Source organism: Dysidea avara, chromosome 6 (assembly GCF_963678975.1).
Source record: "Dysidea avara chromosome 6, odDysAvar1.4, whole genome shotgun sequence".
Lineage (NCBI taxonomy): Eukaryota > Metazoa > Porifera > Demospongiae > Dictyoceratida > Dysideidae > Dysidea > Dysidea avara.
Window position 1 is genome coordinate 36,432,657 of NC_089277.1, and position 23,690 is coordinate 36,456,346.

Genomic DNA, 23,690 nt, shown 5'->3' on the forward strand with positions numbered 1-23,690 from the left:
ATATGACACAAAACCCAACCTGTGTCACAATTACGCGATCGATTTTTATGAATAAAAAAGTATTAGTTTTCACGCCTACTAGGCAAACCGCTTAGAGCAATGAGCTGAAAATCGGTGTATAGCTGGAATAATCTGCATAGAAAGTCCTTGCAGTAGTACAGAAGAATCGGATTACAAACCACTAAGTTATGATTCGAAAGCCAACTCCGTGTAGCAAATGCGAGATCGAGATACTCTAATAGAACAGTCACCCTAATAGAGCATTCGGCTAATATATTTATTCCATTATAGAATTTTATTACATCACAAGTAATTCTGTAGGGAGTTCAGCTGCAAACAGTTAATCTTATAGACAGTTCAGCAAGAAGACAGTCACCATGTGGAGAGTTAAGCAAATATATCACTATAGAGATTCAGAACATTACAAGTCACACTGAAGAAAGTTCAGCTATAAACAAGTCATGCACTGTGTAGAGAATTCAGCTAAAATTAAGTCACTCTCTAGAGAATTCAGTTACACAGAATTCAGCTACACACAAGTCACAGTGGAGAGAGTTCAGCTACAAACAAATTACCCTTTAGAGTGATCAGCTACAAACAAAACATTTTGCAGGGTGTTCAGCTGCAACAAATCAACCTTTAGAGCGATCAGCAATGAACAAATCAACACAAATCTACCTGTAGAGAGATAAGCTACAAACAAATCACCCTGTAGAGAGTTCAGCAAAAAAAAATCACCCTGTAGAGACATCAGCTAGAAACTAGACACAATGTAAGGAGTTCAGCTATAAGCAATCACCCTGTAGAGAGTTCAGCTAAAACAAATCAACCTGCAGAGAGATCAGCTACAAAAAAGTCACCTTATAAAGAGTTCAGCTACAAACAGATTACCTGTAGAGAGATCGGCTACAAACAAATCAACCTGCAGAGAGATCAGCTACACACTAATCAATTTGTAGAGAGATCAGCTACAAACAAATCACCCTGTAGAGAGATCAGCTAGAAACTACACACAATGTAAGGAGTTCAGCTACAAACAAATCGCCCTGTAGAGAGTTCAGCTAAACCAAATCAACCTGCAGAGAGATCAGCTACAAACAAATCACCTTATAGACAGTTCAACTACAAACAAATTACCTTGTAGAGAGATCGGCTACAAACAAATCAACCTGCAGAGAGATCAGCTACACACAATTCAACTTGTAGAGAGATCAGCTACAAACAAATCACCCTGTAGAGAGTTCAGCTACAAACAAACCAACCTGTAGAGCGATCAGCTAGAAACAAATTACCCTGAAGAGAAGTCAGCTACAAAAAATCACCCTGTAGAGATATCAGCTAGAAACAAATCACCTTGAAGAGCGGTCAGCTACAAACAAATCACCTTGTAGAGAAATCAACTACAAACAAAACACTTTGCAGAGAGTTCAGCTACAAACAAATCAACCTTTAGAGCGATCAGCACCAAACAAATCAACCTGTAGAGAGATAAGCTAGAAACAAATCACCCTGTAGAGAGTTCAGCTAAAACAAATCAATCTGCAGAGAGATCAGCTACGTACAAATCACCTTATAGATAGTTCAGCTACAAACAAATTACCTTGTAGAGAGATCGGCTACAAACAAATCACCCTGCAGAGAGAACAGCTACACACATATCAACTTGTATAGAGATCAGCTACAAACAAATCACCCTGTAGAGAGATCAGCTACAAACTAGACACAAAGTAAGGAGTTCAGCTACAAGCAAATTACCCTGTAGAGAGTTCATCTACAAACAAATCAACCTGTAGAGCAATCAGCTAGAAACAAATCACCCTGAAGAGAGGTCAGCTACAAAAAAATCACCCTGTAGAGAGATCAGCTACAAACAAATTTCCCTGTAGAGAGATCGGCTACAAACAAATCAACCTGCAGAGAGATCAACTACACACAAATCAACTTGTAGAGAGTTCAGCTACAAACAAATTACCCTGTAGAGAGATCGGCTACAAACAAATCAGCCTGTAGAGAGTTCAGCTAAAACAAATCAACCTGCAGAGAGATCAACTACAAACCAATCACCTTATAGAGAGTTCAGCTACAAACAAATTACCCTATAGAGAGATCGGCTAAAAACAAATCAACCTGCAGAAAGATCAGCTACACACAAATCAACTTGTAGAGAGATCAGCTACAAACAAATCACCCTGTAGAGAGATCAGCTAGAAACTACACACAATGTAAGGAGTTCAGCTACAAATAAATCACCCTGTACAGAGTTCAGCTAAAACAAATCAACCTGCAGAGAGATCAGCTACAAACAAATCACCTTTTAGACAGCTCAGCTACAAATAAATTACCTTGTAGAAAGATCGGCTACAAACAAATCACCCTGTAGAGAGATCAGCTACAAACAAAACACCCTGTAGAGAGTTCAGCAACAAAGAAACCACCATGTAGAAAGTTCAGCTGTAAACAAATCACCTTATAGAGAGTTCAGCTACAAACAAATCACCCTGTAGAGAGATCAGCTAGAAACTAGACACAATGTAAGGAGTTCAGCTACAAGCAAATCACCCTTTAGTGAGTTCAGCTACAAACAAATCAACCTGCAGTGAGATCACCTACAAAAAAGCACCTTGTACAGAGTTCAGCTACAAACAAATTACCCTGTAGAGAGATCGGCTACAAACAAATCAACCTGTAGAAAGATCAGCCACACACAAATCAACTAGTAGAGAGATCAGCTACAAACAAATCACCCTGTAGAGAGATCAGCTTGAAACTAGACACAATGTAAGGAGTTCAGCTACAAGTAAATCACCCTGTAGAGAGTTCAGCTAAAACAAATCAACCTGCAGAGAGATCAGCTACAAATAAATCACTTTATAGACAGTTCAGCTACAAACAAATTACCTTGTAGAGAGATCGGCTGCAAATTAATCAACCTGCAGAGAGATCAGCAACACACAAATCAACTTGTAGAGAGATCAGCTACAAACAAATCACCCTGTAGAGAGATCAGCTGGAAACTAGATACAATGCAAGGAGTTCAGCTACAAGCAAAATCACCCTTTAGTGAGTTCAGCTACAAACAAATCAACCTGCAGTGAGATAACCCACAAAAACGCACTTGTACAGAGTTCAATTACAAACAAATCACCCTGTAGAGAGATCAGGTAGAAGAATTCACCTTGTAGAGAGTTCAGCAACAAAGAAACCACCATGTAGAGAGTTCAGCTGCAAACAAATCACCCAGTAGAAAGATCAGCTAGAGAAGTTACCTTGTAGAGAGTTCAGTTACAAAGAAACCATCATATAGAGAGTTCAGCTACAAAGAAATTACCCCGTAGAGAGTTCAGCTAGAAAAAGTCACCTTGTAAAGAGTTCAGCTACAAAGAAACCATCATGTACAGAGTTCAGCTACAAAGAAACCACCTGTACAGAATTCAACTACAAACAAATCACCCTGTATAGAGATCAGCTAGAAGAAGTTACCTTGTAGATAGTTCAGCTACAACAATTCACCCTGTAGACAGATCAGCTAGAAGAAGTCACCTTGTAGAGTGTTCAGTTACAAAGAAACCATCATGTAGAGAGTTCAGCTGCAAACAAATCACTCTGTAGAGAGTTCAGCTACGAAGAAACCGCCATGTAGAGAGTTCAGCCTCATACAAACCACCTTGTAGAGAATTCAACTACAACAAATAACCCTGTAGAGAAGGAGTTACCTTGTAGAGAGTTCAGCTACAAAGAAACCATCATGTAGGGAGTTCAGCTACAAAGAAACCACCATGTAGAGAGTTTAGCTGCAAACAAATCACCTGTAGAGAGTTCAGCTAGAAACAAATCACCCCGTAGAGAGATCAGCTGGACGAAGTCACTTTGTAGAGAGTTCAGCTACAAAGAAACCATCATGTAGAGAGTTCAGCTGCAAACAAATCACCCTGCAGAGAGTTCAACTACAAAAAAATCACCCTGTAGAGAGTTCAGCTAGACGACGTCACCTTATAGAGAGTTCAGCTACAAAGAAACCATCATGTAGAGAGTTCGGCTACAAAGACACCACCATGTAGAGAGTTTAGCTGCAAACAAATCACCTGTAGAGAGTTCAGCTAGAAACAAAATACCCTGTAGAGAGACCAGCTAGAAGAGGTTACCTTGTAGAGAGTTCAGCTACAAAGAAACCATCCTGTATATAGTTCAGCTACATTTCAAGTCACCCAGTAGAGAGATCAGCTGCAAAAAATATCCTGTTGGGAATAATGGGCATGTAATAAATAGATGTATATAATTTGTATAATTACTAATAAAATCAAAAATAATTGAAGTACTAAAATTCTTCTTTAATTTTTTTTCTTCTTCCTGTAGTAAAGAAAAAAACACATGGGTTAAAAAAGCCCCAAAGCCAGCCTTAGGCCGGCTTTGCAGTATACAAATACAAAAAGAAGTGATATCTAATCAAAAACAGCCTAGCTGTAAAAAAAGGTGCGGCCCAAGAAGCCGGCGCGCCACACCCGTGAGTATATGTGACCAGATTTTACAGAACCGATCCAAATCGCACATCAGGCAAAATCAAACTAACACCACCAGTGGATAGCTACACTATCGTACTACAAGTTTTGACCCTCAGCACTACTCAAACTACACGAGGCTGGTTTTTACACACGTCTTTTCTGGGTGGTGTGGAGTGCTCAAATGGCGGTTTCAGGCCTTGTGAAGGACCTGGCTTGGCAAGAGTCAGTGGTTTACTGGTGGACAGCCTTATAATGTTGGCCAGACGTGTTCTCTGTAGATTTTGCTACATATCAGCCACTAAGGACCCAGCACAGCCCTGTAATCTGGTGTCTGGACTCCAATCGTGGTCTGCCTCCATTTTGAGGCCTATCTTTTGCCCTCCCCGCCACCCCCCAGCCTCCACCCCTTTGTGAGCACTCGTGATACTACTTCGCTCGTCCAACTGCTCAGATTTTCTATCTTATTTGGCGGGAAACTGTACAAGCAGCTACAAGTACTGGAAGTGGCTTGAAAGGTAACAGATTGATGCATCTTTTGTGTAAATTTCATACGCGTGCTTGCTATCCTTGGAGAGTTATGCTGGCTTCAATTCTTTAAAACCGTTTATCTCGGAACTTCTAATGTGCGATTTGGATCGTTGTTCCAAAATCCAGTCACATATCAAGACACACGGTAGTGTGTCATGCGGCCCAAGAAGCCGACGCGCCACACCCGTGAGTATATTGACAGGAAGAACGAAAACGTCATTTTCACACCTTTGTATCTCGGTGATCACTTATCTGATTGGAACCACATTTGTTATACAGTTGCCCGCCAGCCAAGGGAGTCTACTTTCCAAATTTGAAGGAAATCGTTCCAGCCATTTCCGAGATACGAGCTGCCAAAGTTTGGTTTTTTTTCTTCGTTTTTTTTTTCTTCTTCTTCGTCTTTTCGCACACTTGCAAAAATTGCTATAATACGCAAACGCGTACTCCGATCGCCTTGAAATTTGGCACACAGAAAGGGAGTCCAACGACGAATCCTAGCATCAAATTTGGTACAAATCCGATGAATGGTTCAGGAGTTATGACCGATTATTCGCGTACAACAAGATCGATTTGTTGTCACGCCTACAGCGTAAACCGCTTCATGGAATCAGTTGAAAATTGCTATGTAGATGGAGTAACCATAGTAGGAGTGCCTTTTGGTGGTTTGAAACGAATCGAGATAAAGACCATGGAGATATGACACAAAACCCAACCTGTGTCACAATTACGCGGTCGATTTTTATGAATAAAAAAGTATTAGTTTTCACGCCTACTAGGCAAACCGCTTAGAGCAATGAGCTGAAAATCGGTGTATAGCTGGAATAATCTTCATAGAAAGTCCTTGCAGTAGTACAGAAGAATCGGATTACAAACCACTGAGTTATGATTCGAAAGCCAACTCCGTGTAGCAAATGCGAGATCGAGATACTCTAATAGAACAGTCACCCTAATAGAGCATTCGGCTAATTTATTTATTCCATTATAGAATTTTATTACATCACAAACAAGACATGCACTGTGTAGAGAATTCAGCTACAATTAAGTCACTCTCTACAGAATTCAGTTACACAGAATACAGCTACACACAAGTCACTGTGGAGAGAGTTCAGCTACAAACAAATTACCCTTCAGAGTGATCAGCTACAAACAAAACACTTTACAGGGTGTTCAGCTGCAACAAATCAACCTTTAGAGCGATCAGCAATGAACAAATCAACACAAATCTACCTGTAGAGAGATAAGCTAGAAACAAATCACCCTGTAGAGAGTTCAGCTACAAACAAATCACCCTGTAGAGACATCAGCTGGAAACTAGACACAATGTAAGGAGTTCAGCTACAAGCAATCACCCTGTAGAGAGTTCAACTAAAACAAACCAACCTGCAGAGAGATCAGCTACAAACAAATCACCTTATAGAGAGTTCAGCTACAAACAGATTACCTGTAGAGAGATCGGCTACAAACTAATCAACCTGCAGAGAGATCAGCTACACACAAATCAACTTGTAGAGAGATCAGCTACAAACAAATCACCCTGTAGAGAGATCAGCTAGAAACTACACACAATGTAAGGAGTTCAGCTACAAACAAATCACCCTGTAGAGAGTTCAGCTAAAACAAATCAACCTGCAGAGAGATCAGCTACAAACAAACCACCTTATAGACAGTTCAGCTACAAACAAATTACCTTGTAGAGAGATCGGCTACAAACAAATCAACCTGCAGAGAGATCAGCTACACACAATTCAACTTGTAGAGAGACCAGCTACAAACAAATCACCCTGTAGAGAGATCAGCTAGAAACTAGACACAACGTAAGGAGTTCAGCTACAAGCAAATCACCCTGTAGAGAGTTCAGCTACAAACAAACCAACCTGTAGAGCGATCAGCTAGAAACAAATTACCCTGAAGAGAGGTCTGCTACAAAAAATCACCTTGTAGAAAAATCAACTACAAACAAAACACTTTACAGAGAGTTCAGCTACAAACAAATCAAACTTTAGAGCGATCAGCAACAAACAAATCAACCTGTAGAGAGATAAGCTAGAAACAAATCACCCTGTAGAGAGTTCAGCTAAAACAAATCAATCTGCAGGGAGATCAGCTACGTACAAATCACCTTATAGATAGTTCAGCTACAAACAAATTACCTTGTAGAGAGGTCGGCTACAAACAAATCACCCTGCAGAGAGAACAGCTACACACATATCAACTTGTATAGAGATCAGCTACAAATCACCCTGTAGAGAGATCAGCTGCAAACTAGACACAAAGTTAGGAGTTCAGCTACAAGCAAATCACCCTGTAGAGAGTTCATCTACAAACAAATCAACCTGAGGAGTTCAGCTACAAGCAAATCACCCTGTAGAGAGTTCATCTACAAACAAATCAACCTGTAGAGCAATCAGCTAGAAACAAATCACCCTGAAGAGAGGTCAGCTACAAAAAATCACCCTGTAGAGAGTTCAGTCAGAAACAAATCACCCTGAAGAGAGGTCAGCTACAAAAAAATCACCCTGTAGAGAGATCAGCTACAAACAAATTGCCCTGTAGAGAGATCGGCTACAAACAAATCAACCTGCAGAGAGATCAGCTACACACAAATCAACTTGTAGAGAGTTCAGCTACAAACAAATTACCCTGTAGAGAGATCGGCTACAAACAAATCAGCCTGTAGAGAGTTCAGCTAAAACAAATCAACCTGCAGAGAGATCAGCTACACACAAATCAACTTGTAGAGAGATCAGCTACAAACAAATCACCCTGTAGAGAGATCAGCTAGAAACTACACACAATGTAAGGAGTTCAGCTACAAATAAATCACCCTGTACAGAGTTCAGCTAAAACAAATCAACCTGCAGAGAGATCAGCTACAAACAAATCACCTTTTAGACAGTTCAGCTACAAACAAATTACCTTGTAGAGAGATCAGCTACAAACAAATCACCCTGTAGAGAGATCAGCTAGAAACTACACACAATGTAAGGAGTTCAGCTACAAATAAATCACCCTGTACAGAGTTCAGCTAAAACAAATCAACCTGCAGAGAGATCAGCTACAAACAAATCACCTTTTAGACAGTTCAGCTACAAACAAATTACCTTGTAGAGAGATCGGCTACAAACAAATCAACCTGCAGAGAGATCAGCTACACACAATTCAACTTGTAGAGAGATCAGCTACAAACAAATCACCCTGTAGAGAGATCAGCTAGAAACTAGACACAACATAAGGGTTCAGCTACAAGCAAATCACCCTGTAGAGAGTTCAGCTACAAACAAACCAACCTGTAGAGCGATCAGCTAGAAACAAATTACCCTGAAGAGAGGTCTGCTACAAAAAATCACCTTGTAGAAAAATCAACTACAAACAAAACACTTTACAGAGAGTTCAGCTACAAACAAATCAAACTTTAGAGTGATCAGCAACAAACAAATCAACCTGTAGAGAGATAAGCTAGAAACAAATCACCCTGTAGAGAGTTCAGCTAAAACAAATCAATCTGCAGGGAGATCAGCTACGTACAAATCACCTTATAGATAGTTCAGCTACAAACAAATTACCTTGTAGAGAGGTCGGCTACAAACAAATCACCCTGCAGAGAGAACAGCTACACACATATCAAATTGTATAGAGATCAGCTACAAATCACCCTGTAGAGAGATCAGCTGCAAACTAGACACAAAGTTAGGAGTTCAGCTACAAGCAAATCACCCTGTAGAGAGTTCATCTACAAACAAATCAACCTGAGGAGTTCAGCTACAAGCAAATCACCCTGTAGAGAGTTCATCTACAAACAAATCAACCTGTAGAGCAATCAGCTAGAAACAAATCACCCTGAAGAGAGGTCAGCTACAAAAAATCACCCTGTAGAGAGTTCAGTCAGAAACAAATCACCCTGAAGAGAGGTCAGCTACAAAAAAATCACCCTGAAGAGAGATCAGCTACAAACAAATTGCCCTGTAGAGAGATCGGCTACAAACAAATCAACCTGCAGAGAGATCAGCTACACACAAATCAACTTGTAGAGAGTTCAGCTACAAACAAATTACCCTGTAGAGAGATCGGCTACAAACAAATCAGCCTGTAGAGAGTTCAGCTAAAACAAATCAACCTGCAGAGAGATCAGCTACACACAAATCAACTTGTAGAGAGATCAGCTACAAACAAATCACCCTGTAGAGAGATCAGCTAGAAACTACACACAATGTAAGGAGTTCAGCTACAAATAAATCACCCTGTACAGAGTTCAGCTAAAACAAATCAACCTGCAGAGAGATCAGCTACAAACAAATCACCTTTTAGACAGTTCAGCTACAAACAAATTACCTTGTAGAGAGATCGGCTACAAACAAATCAACCTGCAGAGAGATCAGCTAGAAACAAATCACCCTGAAGAGAGGTCAGCTACACAATATCACCCTGTAGAGATATAAGCTACAAGCAAATCATCCTTTAGTGAGTTCAGCTACAAACAAATCAACCTGCAGTGAGATCACCTACAAAAAAGCACCTTGTACAGAGTTCAGCTACAAACAAATTACCCTGTAGAGAGATCGGCTACAAACAAATCAACCTGTAAAAAGATCAGCTACACACAAATCAACTTGTAGAGAGATCAGCTACAAACAAATCACCCTGTAGAGAGATCAGCTAGAAACTACACACAATGTAAGGAGTTCAGCTACAAGTAAATCACCCTGTAGAGAGTTCAGCTAAAACAAATCAACCTGCAGAGAGATCAGCTACAAATAAATCACTTTATAGACAGTTCAGCTACAAACAAATTACCTTGTAGAGAGATTGGCTGCAAATTAATCAACCTGCAGAGAGATCAGCTACACACAAATCAACTTGTAGAGAGATCAGCTACAAACAAATCACCCTGTAGAGAGATCAGCTAGAAACTAGATACAATGCAAGGAGTTCAGCTACAAGCAAAATCACCCTTTAGTGATTACAAACAAATCAACCTGCAGTGAGATCACCCACAAAAACGCACTTGTACAGAGTTCAGTTACAAACAAATTACCCTGTAGAGAGATCAGGTAGAAGAATTCACCTTGTAGAGAGTTCAGCAACAAAGAAACCACCATGTAGAGAGTTCAGCTGCAAACAAATCACCCAGTAGAAAGATCAGCTAGAAGAAGTTACCTTGTAGAGAGTTCAGTTACAAAGAAACCATCATATAGAGAGTTCAGCTACAAAGAAATTACCCCGTAGAGAGTTCAGCTAGAAGAAGTCACCTTGTAAAGAGTTCAGCTACAAAGAAACCATCATGTACAGAGTTCAGCTACAAAGAAACCACCTGTACAGAATTCAACTACAAACAAATCACCCTGTATAGAGATCAGCTAGAAGAAGTTACCTTGTAGATAGTTCAGCTACAACAATTCACCCTGTAGAAATATCAGCTAGAAGAAGTCACCTTGTAGAGTGTTCAGTTACAAAGAAACCATCATGTAGAGAGTTCAGCTGCAAACAAATCACTCTGTAGAGAGTTCAGCTACGAAGAAACCGCCATGTAGAGAGTTCAGCCTCATACAAACCACCTTGTAGAGAATTCAACTACAACAAATCACCCTGTAGAGAAGAAGTTACCTTGTAGAGAGTTCAGCTACAAAGAAACCATCATGTAGGGAGTTCAGCTACAAAGAAACCACCATGTAGAGAATTTAGCTGCAAACAAATCACCTGTAGAGAGTTCAGCTACAAACAAATCACCCCGTAGAGAGATCAGCTGGACGAAGTCACCTTGTGGAGAGTTCAGCTACAAAGAAACCATCATGCAGAGAGTTCAGCTACAAAAAAATCACCCTGTAGAGAGTTCAGCTAGACGAAGTCACCTTATAGAGAGTTCAGCTACAAAGAAACCATCATGTAGAGAGTTCGGCTACAAAGACACCACCATGTAGAGAGTTTAGCTGCAAACAAATCATCTGTAGAGAGTACAGCTAGAAACAAAATACCCTGTAGAGAGACCAGCTAGAAGAGGTTACTTTGTAGAGAGTTCAGCTACAAAGAAATCATCCTGTATATAGTTCAGCTACATTTCAAGTCACCCAGTAGAGAGATCAGCTGCAAAAAAATATCCTGTGGGGCATAATGGGCATGTAATAAATATATGTATATAATTTGTATAATTACTAATAAAATCAAAAATAATTGAAGTACTAAAATTCTTCTTTAAGTTCTTTTTTTCTTCCTGTAGTAAAGAAAAAAACACATGGGTTAAAAAAGCCCCAAAGCCAGCCATAGGCCGGCTTTGCAGTATACAAATACAAAAAGAAGTGATATCTAATCAAAAACAGCCAAGCTGTAAAAAAAGGTACGCACCCCCCCCCCCCCCCCCCATAAAGGCCATGGTGAAAAAAGATGTGAAATCCAAGGTGGCGGCCAAGAAATGGCTGTGATGGTAGGTTAATGGTTACATTTTAATAACGAGAATTCAGGTGAATTTTGTGCCGCTTGGTCTTGGCACCAAATTCACCTGAATTGTTGTTATTAAAATGTAACCATTAACCTACCATCACAGCCATTTCTTGGCCGCCACCTTGGATTTCACATCTTTTTTCACCATGGCCTTTTTGGGGGCCGCACCTTTTTTTACAGCTTGGCTGTTTTTGATTAGATATATATCATGTACCACGGTAGTGGTACATAATAGGGATCAGGCAGAAATTTTTCAAAACACTCTAATAGAACGCACGCCAAAAGCAGCCTTCCGGGCTTTAGATTTTATTTCTAAAACATTCTAGACCTTTCTTTTGTGTTTACAACACTAGCCAACAAGTATTAAAAGTAAGGGAAATGGTTTTAGGTGTTTTTTAAAATTTTGAAAATGGTTAGATTCTCCATCTTCTTCTTTCTTCTTTCTTTCTTGTGTCGCGCGCCTACAGCTCGTAGGAAGTAGATATCAGCCCTAAAAACGTATGGCGTATTTAAAAAACATTCGTACCCAGGTCTGTGTGGTATTAAAATCTTCCCTCTCTAATGCGATTGCGAGATATAGAGCAAGAATCACTCTTCGAGACGCCATTCGATCGAGAAGCCATACAGATGATAATATAGAATTGTTTAAAATTCCATTGCTTTAGCTCACAGGACTAAAATGCATCAAGTTGTATCACACTAAACATTAAACATAACTATTGTTCACTGAAACTCGGGTTTTAGACTTCCTTCATTACGAGACAGTGAAGGGGGTGTGGCCCGCACCTCGTCACTTAAACTATTACTGTACGCCTTTCGTGTATACTTTCTATTATATTCTTCAGCTGTTTACCAGCTAAGAGTCGACATAACAAGGCTTGTAAGCTATTGGAACACACTGGTAAATTTCGAATTGAAAAGGGGTGTGTCCCTTCCGTACGCGATTGAAAAATAAAAAGCGGGATACTCCGTATACTCAGCACTTTAATTGGAGTTGACCACGTTTTGTCAAGCGTGTGTTTTACTCTTGTTGAGATTTCGCACCGCTTCGTTGAAGTAAACGGTCACACTAGTGGATTTATCTACTCGTCAAAGGAAAGTGGTATTGTTTACTGTATTGTTAACTGTATTGTTAACTAATTGTTTATTAAACTTATTTATGTAATTGTTTATTGCCAGTTGATATTACAATGGGTTTCTTTATTAAACAATCATGTACTGTTGAACGTATATTTAAGAAGTAGTCCATGTGCATGGACATGAAAAAAATCATGAAACTAGTGGGGCAAAAAAAATTATTAATTTTCAACAAGTAGAATAGGGATCAAAGATTTGATTTTGAAAAAAACTGCGTAAACAAGAAGTAATAGGGATGATAATCCACAAAATTCTATGCATCATCAGTTCAAAGCAAGTTATTTGAATAGTGTACACTCAATTTGCGATTCCTATTTCAACTTGTGGTTAAATTTTGTTAAAATGTTGAAATAGGAATCGCAAATTGAGTGTACACTATTCAAATAACTTGCTTTGAACTGATGATGCATAGAATTTTGTGGATTATCATCCCTATTACTTCTTGTTTACGCAGTTTTTTTCAAAATCAAATCTTTGATCCCTATTCTACTTGTTGAAAATTAATAATTTTTTTTGCCCCACTAGTAATACATATATTTATTACAGAACTCTATACATGGTGCATGGTTTCTTTGTAACTGAACTATCTACAAGGTAACTTCTTCTAGCTGATCTCTTTACAGAATGATTTGTTTGTAGCTGAACTCTCTACAAGGTAACTTCTTCTAGCTGATGTCTCTACAGGGTTACTACTTAGTAGCTGAACTCTCCACATGGTGACTTCTTCTAGCTGACCTTTCTACAGGATAATTTGTTTGTAGCTGAACTCTCTACAAGTGATTTGTTTGCAGCTGAACTCTCTACATGGTGGTTTCTTTGTAGCTGAACTCTTTACAGGGTAATTTCTTCTAGCTGATCCCTCTACAGGGCGATTTATTTGTAGCTGAACTCTCTACATGGTGGTTTCTTTGTAGCTGAACTCTCTACAAGGAGCTGAACTACGTTGTTGAACTCCCTACAAGGTAACTTCTTCTAGCTGATCTCTCTACAGGGTGAATTGTTTGTAGCTTATCTCTACACAGGTTACTAGTTTCTATAGCTGATCTTTTGAATTCTTTTCAGGGTGACTACTCTATTAGGGTGACTGCTCTATTAAAGTATCTCGATATCCGATCTCACACTTGCTACACCAAGTTTGATTTCGTGTTATAACTCCGTGGCTTTAAGTCTGATTCTTCTACACCATTGAGGATCCTTTCTAAGGTGATTATTCCATCTGTACAGTGAATTTCAAAGCATTACCCTAAGTGGTTTTTCTGGTGGGCATGGAGAGTAGTGTTTTTTTTTATTAGTTAATCTCGATTGCATAATTGTTACACACTGTTGGTTTTTTCGTTGTATCTTCCTGGTTTTTAGCTCGATTTCTTTCAAACCACAAAAGGTTTGAGGTTCAATAGTTAACCTATTCACCCACCGATTTTCAACTTCTTCTCGTAAGCAGTTTGCCCTGTAGGCGTGACAACATATTGGTGTTATTTTTCGTGAATAATCGCTAATAACTCTTTGCCTGTTTAGCATAAAACCAAATTTGGTACAGAGATGCACCTTTAAACCCCCCTTCTGTGTGCCAAATTTCAAGGCAATCAGATATTGCATTCGCGTTTTAGAGCGGTATTTGTAAGTGTGCGAAAAGAGGAAGAAAAATAAGAAGAGGAAGAAGAAAAAAAAACGAAGAAACTAAGCCAATTTTTGAAGTCGCATATCTTGAGAACGCTAGAAGCGATTTCGCTCAAATTTGGAATGTAGAGTACTGAAGTTGGAGGGAGTGTCCACAGCAAAAATCGTCTTGTTTCATCAAGGCAGCACAGAGTTACGGAGGTGCGAAAATTGCATTTTCTTTCTTCCTGTCAATAAACTCACGGGTGTTGCGCGCCGGCTTCTTGGGCCTCACGACACACTACCGTGTGTCTTGATGCATGTTATTACTAATGATGACTGATTGGTTAATTAATGTAAACAAACCAACTAATAAACAAAATTAATATTTTATGATTTGAGTTAATTTTACCACAGATGGTTAAAATAACCATGATGACAAGGTTATTTCTAGAGTTTGAAGAGACTTCAGGGCATCTGGGTAATATAACTATATCTTACAAAGTTAAAATAACCAAGTACATCCTTGGGTCATTACTACCAAAAAATTAGTCATTTAAATTGCAGGTAAAACAACCAAACAAATTGGGTCATTTGTACCCATTAGAATTTACAGTGCAATGTAGAGAATTCAGCTACAAACTAGAGACATCAGCTAGAAGAAGTTACCTTATAGAGAGTTCAGCTACAAAGAAACCATTCTGTAAAGAGCTTAGCTGCAAAAAAATCACCTATACAGAATTCAGCTACAAACAAATCACCCTGTAGAGAGATCAGCTACAAACTAGTGACCTTGTAGAGACATCAGCTAGAAAAAGTTACCTTGTAGAGAGTTCAGCTACAAAGAAACCATTCTGTAAAGAGCTCAGCTGCAAACAAATCACCTGTACAGAATTCAGCTACAAACAAATCACCCTGTAGAGAGATCAGCTAGAAGAAGTTACCTTGTAGAGAGTTCAGTTACAAAGAAACCACAATATAATGTAGAGAATTCAGCTACAAACTAGAGACATCAGCTAGAAGAAGTTACCTTATAGAGAGTTCAGCTACAAAGAAACCATTCTGTGAAGAGCTCAGCTGCAAGAAAATCACCTATACAGAATTCAGCTACAAACAAATCACCCTGCAGAGAGATCAGCTAGAAGAAGTTATCTTGTAGATAGTTCAGCTACAAACACATCACCCTGTAGAGAGATCAGCTAGAAGAAGTTACCTTGTAGAGAGTTCAGCTACAAAGAAACCATCATTTAGAGAGTTCAGCTTCAAACAAATCACCTGTAGGGAGTTCAGCTACAAACAAATCTCCCTGTAGAAAGATCAGCTAGAAGAAGTCACCTTGTAGAAAGTTTAGTTACAAAGAACCACCATGTAGAGAGTTCAGCTACAAACTAGTGACCTTGTAGAGACATCAGCTAGAAAAGTTACCTTGTAGAGAGTTCAGCTACAAAGAAACCATTTTGTAAAGAGCTCAGCTGCAAACAAATAACCTGTACAGAATTCAGCTACAAATAATCACCCTGTAGAGAGATCAGCTAGAAGAAATTACCTTGTAGATAGTTCAGCTAGAAACAAATCACCCTGTAGAAAGATCAGTTAGAGGAAGTTACCTTGTAGAGAGTTCAGCTACAAACAAATCACCCTGTATAGAGATCAGCTAGAAGAAATTACCTTGTAGATCGTTCAGCTACAAACAATTCACCCTGTAGAGAGAACATCTAGAAGAAGTCACCTTGTAGAGTGTTCAGTTACAAAGAAACCTCCATGGAGATTTCTGTAATCAATATATGTATTATATATAATTTGTACATTTACTGATAAAATATTTAAAGTAAATCTACTTCATCTTTTCTTCTTCCTGTGGTAATGAAAATAAGATGGGTTTAAAAAAGTCCCGTATACAAATACAAAAAGAAATGAAATCTAATCCAAAACAGCCAAGCTGTAAAAAAGTGTGCGGCCCTCAAAAAGGCTATGGTGAAAAAAGATGTGAAATCCAAGGTGGAGGCCAAGAAATGGCTGTGATGGTAGGTTAATGGTAAAAATTTTAATAATGACAATTCATGTCAATTCATGTGGCTTGCCTGAAATATACTCACTCGCACTTGTGCTGTGCAAATCACTCGTATCCATGTTACAACTACTACACACTCTCCACTTCAAAGTGAGCACCAGTGCAAGCTGTAGAGAAATTGTACAAGCTACTTCTTTTACTACAGATGCTATGCAATCACTCCAGATGCCATGAAAACAACTAAATACTCAGCAAAAGCTTACTAGTATATAGGTGCCAAAGTTGGCTGTTTAATGTGTATATAAAACCAGTGGCGTAGCTAGACGTTTAGTGATGGTGGGGCATAGGTGGGTCAGACCTTCGCATCAAGTCCGCCCACGAAATTATAAATATATGACATATGAGTCTATCTCACTGTGGACTCTTACAGAAATCTTATTAAAGTGCATGGTTGTGCCTAGCTAGCTAAATATACTGCTACACTGCTGTTTCTGCAGCTAATTGACACTACAACCTACGCCATTGCTCGATCAGCATGCAATTTTACCTAATTTCTTCTTCCACAGCTCTCATGGATTAATTCTTGATCCAACTTTTAATCGGCTAGCAACATATCACACATTGGCACTGCAGTGTCGGAGATAGCGGGCAGGAAAAGGAATGCACAGTAGCACATGCCTTATCACCTCGACAGTCTCCTTAGTATCATATGTCCAATCTCCAATCACTATGATCAGCTCACTATTCACAACCTTTTGCAGTGGGTATTAAAAGGAATACTTCATTTATTAAACCTCTTGCACGTGTTCTATCAAGACACCTCACTCAAAACCTGTCATAGAGTAGTACGTTATCACCTTGACTTGATATAATCACGATGCGTACAGCCTCATTTTACTGACACCTTCCCTCCAACTCGCTCACTTTTTAACTCATCATCACGTGATAGAGAGCATAAATGGAATTTTAACTTTCTTTGTCCGCTGATGTTAGTAATAGCGAAATAACAAGAAATTGTACTTGCAGTGATGATTTTCATATAAAAAGCTGCGTGATATAGCGTTGTGAGATTGCACGTCGAATCACGTGACTTAATTACAACATTTACTGACGGTAGGGCCTGGAAAGCTGACGGTGGGGCACAGGCCCCAGTAGGCCCCAGTGTAGCTACGCCACTGTATAAAACTACATTATTTCACTTTTTTTTGCAACCTCTGAGTCCAATCAATGCTAAACTTTAATAGACTTATAATTTCATCCACGGTAGTAAGTATGTAGACAATAAAACATTTCCACAAACAGAAGGTATATCAATACTTACAAACAATTATTGACTAATACTTAAATTATTGTAAATTCTCACTCTGTTGACACAGTTCACATCAGCTCCTCTTGATAATAGTAGTAGTGCTACTTGTGTACGACCACGTTTTACTGCTGTGTGTAACGGAGAGTCATCTGATGACTATAATATTATCAGTGTATTGTAATAACCCAAACTATGCAGATATAGTACATATACATAATGTGACCAGGCCTGCGAAAACAGGACATGTGGACATCAAATACACCTCATCACATATTAGATCAAAGTTCAGTGACAGAATACCATACCATATTTTCTTGGTTTAACACTACACTTTCAATAGTAGCCACACTTGAGTAGTAGAGTTTGAATATTCACCGAATTGAATTTTGGAATTAAATTTAATGCTTTTGGTAAAAGTTGCACAACGGCTGAAGGAATTTTGATAGCACACAAAACATAATTCATGCGTCATTATACTTCAGCACACAAATTAATGTGACCATCTCAGTAGCCCCAATGGTTTGCGTGTCACATGCGTTTGTTTACTATGCGGTAGACATAAACAAAATTTTCACCGTTTCTTCAATAAAACTTCCTTCATACACCTATGCACAAGTGACTGCAGGGCTAAAACTATACCTTGGCTGATCTGTCAATACATGGTGAATACTGTACACCAAATCCCAACTTTGTAGACTAATCCAAACAGAAGTTATGACTGTTAATGTAAGCATCTGTAGTTTATTTTTATCATGGTTACTGTACAAATTGATTTCTTTGCTTTTCTACTTTTTAACACTGTAATTCCAAAACTACTCACCATAATCAACTGAAATTTTGGTCAACCATTCCTTTGGACTATGTAGATAATGCTGAGAAAATAAAAAGAAATTTGGAAGTTGTGCGAACTAGATGGATTTTCACTGAGATAGTTGCTTACGATTGTGGGTTTGGTCTTTTTATTTTTTGTGTCAGCATGCTATGGCATGGCCATGCAATTTTCTGCACTTATTAAACATTTAATAGTTATGAGCCATGAAAAATTTACTGTACGCAAATGCCCACTTGCCTCATTTTTTCAGGCTCAGTCGCATGTTCTTACAATATACGTACATGTAATGGTAAGAATGCAACACACAACATTGTAATCTAGTATGTGTGAGCACTCACTTTATTTATGCTATTAACATCAGCTCCTTTTGACAATAACAATTTTACTATTTTTGTGTGACCATTTTCTATTGCTTTGTGCAGAGGGATTTCACCTGATTTCTACAGCAGTATAAACATTGGATAACAATGTAATTAAAATCCAACATTTTCACAGCAAGATAGGCAAAGTTTGATGTGCAGTGTTCCTAAATTCATTATATGGTGCATGTCAATGATATTGATTGTGAGGAATACAGAAACAAATGCTTTTTCCAGCAATTCCATCATAAAGAATACTCAAGGTAACTTACTAGATAACTTGATATTGTCACAATTGTGTCCTATTGTCTTTCTCGCTTCGTGAAGATAAGTTGTACTTTTACATCATTACAGAAATTAATATATACTCTGTCACTATTTAATTGTGTATAGCCTAATTCACTGATTGAGGTGTCTCACAACTGCAGTATTGCACAACAATCATAAAACTGACCACCCTACTCTGGAACGAAGTTAGTTTTTGTCTCTCATGAGGCTATACACTCATAAAATAGAACATTACACTTTTAAGCAGTGCTCAAAAAATTACTTATTATGTTTTTGAGACTTGCCCATTATATTCCCCGTCTTTGGCCAATAATGATAGTTAAGTAAACCATTTACATTAAACCAGTTATATCAATGTTTCAGTCTCAAATAGTCTTTTATCTTTTAAGTGGTTCAGTATTTCATTATTGCATGCATGTGACTGTTTTAATAGAGTAGTAACATTGTGCAACTGCTCTATTAGAAATCCTGACTACTCTATTAGAGTATCTTGATCTTCCTAATGGAGAAACGCAAAATTGCAGATTTTCTTACAGTTGAAGTTTTATTTATCAAACAGTACAGTAGTACTGTAGTACTGTTTAAGTAGGGATAATCACTCTATTGAGAAATGCCCACCAAAATGCTGCTTCTAAGAACCACCTTGAAATATGTGACCGGATCTGCAAAAACCCAACACAATTGCACATTTTTCAAACTCCTGTTTATTGAATATTCATCATCTACTTAGCTAAGTATACCCTCTGGCAAAATTTCAGCCTCATATGCCAATAACTTTGGGAGTTACAGCCATAGAAAGTAACAATAACAGAAAAATCAACTTGTACAGCAAGTATAGGGAAAAAGGACAACAACATTTCATAGCCTAAGTTATTTTGGAGATGTGATGCTATCATACTTCACTCAATAGAATCTAGCTATTGCAGTTTTGAAGTGTTTAAAAGCTGCGTGAGCTTCGTAACAACTAGTTATTCTGAGGATGATTTTTGATAGCGAAACAGAAGTTTGTTGTCATCCTGATGGGATCTTAGGCCTTCCCCAAATTTTCAGATCTAGCAATTTACTGCTCTGTTAGAACTTGATCTTGTGATATTATATGTAATTTATTATTATGCAATAAATTGAAGTTAGCATGCTTTGGTGTGGGCATACCTGTAGAATATGAAGCAGCAAGTGCCTGCTGGAATCGCAGAGTGAATTTGTTGGCCACCCACACAAATGATTGATACCACTTAATGCACAAAGTCCAATATACAAATGCAATTGTACTTACTAGTAAGCAAATGCACTGGTTTGTAGATGTGCTGTTATATTATATAGAGCTTGGCAGTATTGAAATTTGAATACATCATGGTATTAGTAACAGGAAAATATTTCAGTATATCAGTATATAGTTAACTTGTTATTTTAACTATTGCATCATTTCTTGGGCCTAGTATGAAGCGGTATCATCCCAAAAACCAAAAAATATATAGTTTAGTACACGTAAGCATGTGTTGCAATGTGACAACCTCAAGTTTTGTTTAGGACGTGTCTGCTAAACCATCAACAAATTGGATACTTATACCAAAGGCTGGGTTAAAAGCAATCCTATACCGGTAGTTATCGATATACCAATATTCTGATATATCAGTTATCAAACACTGTCACAGTATGATAATCGGTTATGATAATTTATCACGATAAACGGTATTACCGATATATCGCAGAGCACTAAAATTATATATACATAGCAATTTCAATCAAAGTAGTCACTCGTGGCATCTTTGGTTTGTTTCTTACAACTGGGCTTGTGGCCATCCTTACAACTTGCACCTGTATTTTACATTGACACATGGAGCAAGCAAGTGAATAATTTTTTAATCAATCCCTAAGTAATATGCCTACAGTATATTTAACATAGCAAGTTGTTGTACAGTATACGTATTGAAAATAAACCTAAAGTTTGTGTGTGAGCAGGAGAAAACAGGGCATGTTTTACTGCTAAAATCACTGTAACTTTAGAACAGTGTAGCTATAGACTTTCTGTAAAACTAGAGGGAAAAAGCTTTTATTTGACACCATGTTTGTGGATTTTGGATCATATAAACATGAGGATTTACCACTTTGTTATAAGCTTTATGCTGATCTTCCTGGGTACCAGGAGAGTGTTAGTCCATCACTAATACTCAGCTTCACTTTTTGGCTGCAAAGAACTGTAAAGAAGATTGCTATGGTTCATTACTGCTGGATCTTCAACATGCAGGATTTTTGGTTGATCTTGTGACAATCGAAGTTGGCTGTCTAGGCCATTTCCTGACAGTGTCCGCAGGGGCGTAGCCAGCTAATATCTGATGGTTGAGCATAACATCAACTTAACTACACACACACACACACACACACACACACACACACACACACACACACACACACACACACACACACACACACACACACACACACACACACACACACACACACACACACACACACACACACACACACACACACACACACACACACACACACAAGAAACACGCTCACTTTCATGTGAGACTTTATCAAAAAAAACAAACGAAAAGTGTATGCACACAAGGCCTACAGCTACCTATGCTATAGTGTAAACAAATGCTACTTGCATGCATGCAAACATTTACTAGCTATTTGCTATTCTATTAAACTTGCAGGGCAGCCATCAATCGTCGATCGTCGTAGCCAAGCATCACGTGACATCAAACTACTGTACTTACAAAAACCAACAATGTCAACAGTTCATCACATATTTACTACAATCAACTGGCAGTATAGCTTACAGACCAACGATATGTAATGTTTTTTCAAGTAAATGCCACATGACCTCAAATGAAGGCTGGGGCTCTAATTTATGAACTATGAGTCTTATCACAAATATCAGCATGCCAAGAATGCTTCGTCCAAGACTTATAGTAGCCAATGTACATTTTGCATGAATTTGGTGTTAGCCACAACTTGGTTAATCAGTACAAATTGTGCACATGACACTTTATAATGACTTCACCTTTTCTCCATTTCCAGCTCCATTTTGCATATGCCATTGTTGTTATCTAGAATAGTACATTTTCCCGTTTTCTTTCATCAGCAGTAAGTTAGGCTATACGATACTTTCCTTATCAAAAATATGCTTGACAAGTCCACTGAAATGAAATATTTTGCTACCAGCACCATCCACACTGAATCCTACTGACGATTATCACTCACTGTGCCACGACTATAGTGCACCACGCTTCGACTTCATTTTAAATTTTGATTTCAAACCGTACCAAGGATCGTAGCATGTGCGTCTACATGAAGTGTAATTATAGGGACATCCCAAGGGATTTTCTGTGTAATGGATCAGGTGATAACCATCTATCTCGATCCCTTCTTCGAAGTCATGGTTCAACAAATGAGGTACACGTTTACGCTTTACAGTACTATAATAGGGTTGTTTTGTGTGCTGCTGTGAATCCTCGCATGAATCTTAAGCTACTTGTGATGGTTGGGCAATAGTTTGTGATGATTGGGCAAGAAAGTGTGACAGTTGGGCAAGAAAATGTGATGGTTGGGCAAATGCCTGCCCATGCCCACCCTTGGTTACGCCCCTGAGTGTCCATTACAAATCTTAACAATGTATGCCATCTACTGAAGGGTACAATACATTGCATACTTTAGCAGGCAGTTCGTGTTGCCATCTCTTGTTCGTACAGGATATATAATGCTCGGGCTTCAACATAATGGGATGTAGTCGATCTGTTAATATAATCATTTAGTTTTTTATAAGTAGTTTTTATAAATTTTTTTTCTTTTTGTTTTGTCAGGGCTCCAGTTATTATTACTTTTAACAACTTGGTAACCCTGAGACTGGATTTCTGGCCCCTTGTAATTATATTGTACATGTAATTGTCAAATTACGATGTTATCATCACCAAATAAAGACAAAACTTACAGTTTTTGAACATTAAATGCCTGTGAAGGTCACCAAAGGTCAAATTTGTGGTGACCACCTACCAAAATATAACCTTCATCATACACAAAAACTTGTTGCCAAGTTTCACGTTTTCATCCAAAGTGCATAAAACACCTTTGTAAAAGGTTTAGAACCCAGACTATAATTGTGACCGGGTCTGCGAAAACAGAGAATGTGGGCACAAAAAAATTGCCTTTTTTTACACGTTCGTTATTCATAACATTTTCCTCCATTAAGCTATGGCCACAAAATTTTCAGCCCTACTCAAACAAATAACTGGCTTCATTGTGCAAGTTACAGAATACAAAGATTGTATTCCTGTACCAAGATATGACCTGTTATGTGATGGGATATAGTTTGTGCCCACATTCCCTGTTTTTGCAGGCTCAGTCACTATTATGTGACCCAGTCTGGAAAAACCAGCCTTATCGCCTGTTTGAATTATCGAGAAATGCCGGTTTTAAGTACTCAGTGTGTTGTACCTCGTCAATGATAGAAGCTACTTTCACACGTTTTACACCAATTTCTTACCTTTAAGAGCATCCACACTAGAAGCAGCCAACACTTAAATTTCCTACCATTTTAGATAGTTTTAAACTTGATGTTGACTCTAACAGGCAAGTTCCAAAAGGGGTGGGTAGCAGGGGTTGGAGGCGGGCAAGGGACTGTTTTGAAAAATTAAAGAGGATGGTGTAGGGATGAATTAGACCAAGTTATGAGCCATTCAGGTCTCAA

General features: G+C 38.5%; 1 protein-coding gene across 1 annotated transcript in view; it reads right to left on the reverse strand.

Moving 5' to 3' along the window:
- LOC136259447 (uncharacterized) overlaps window positions 1-23,690 on the reverse strand; it is an 84,249-nt gene that overhangs the window by 47,835 nt on the left and 12,724 nt on the right. The window contains exons 10-11 of the mRNA XM_066052931.1: window positions 18,683-18,784; window positions 17,567-17,668 (exon numbers count right to left, since the gene is read on the reverse strand). Of these exons, the coding sequence (XP_065909003.1) occupies window positions 17,567-17,668; window positions 18,683-18,784 (204 nt within the window). The remainder of the gene's footprint in view (window positions 1-17,566; window positions 17,669-18,682; window positions 18,785-23,690) is intronic.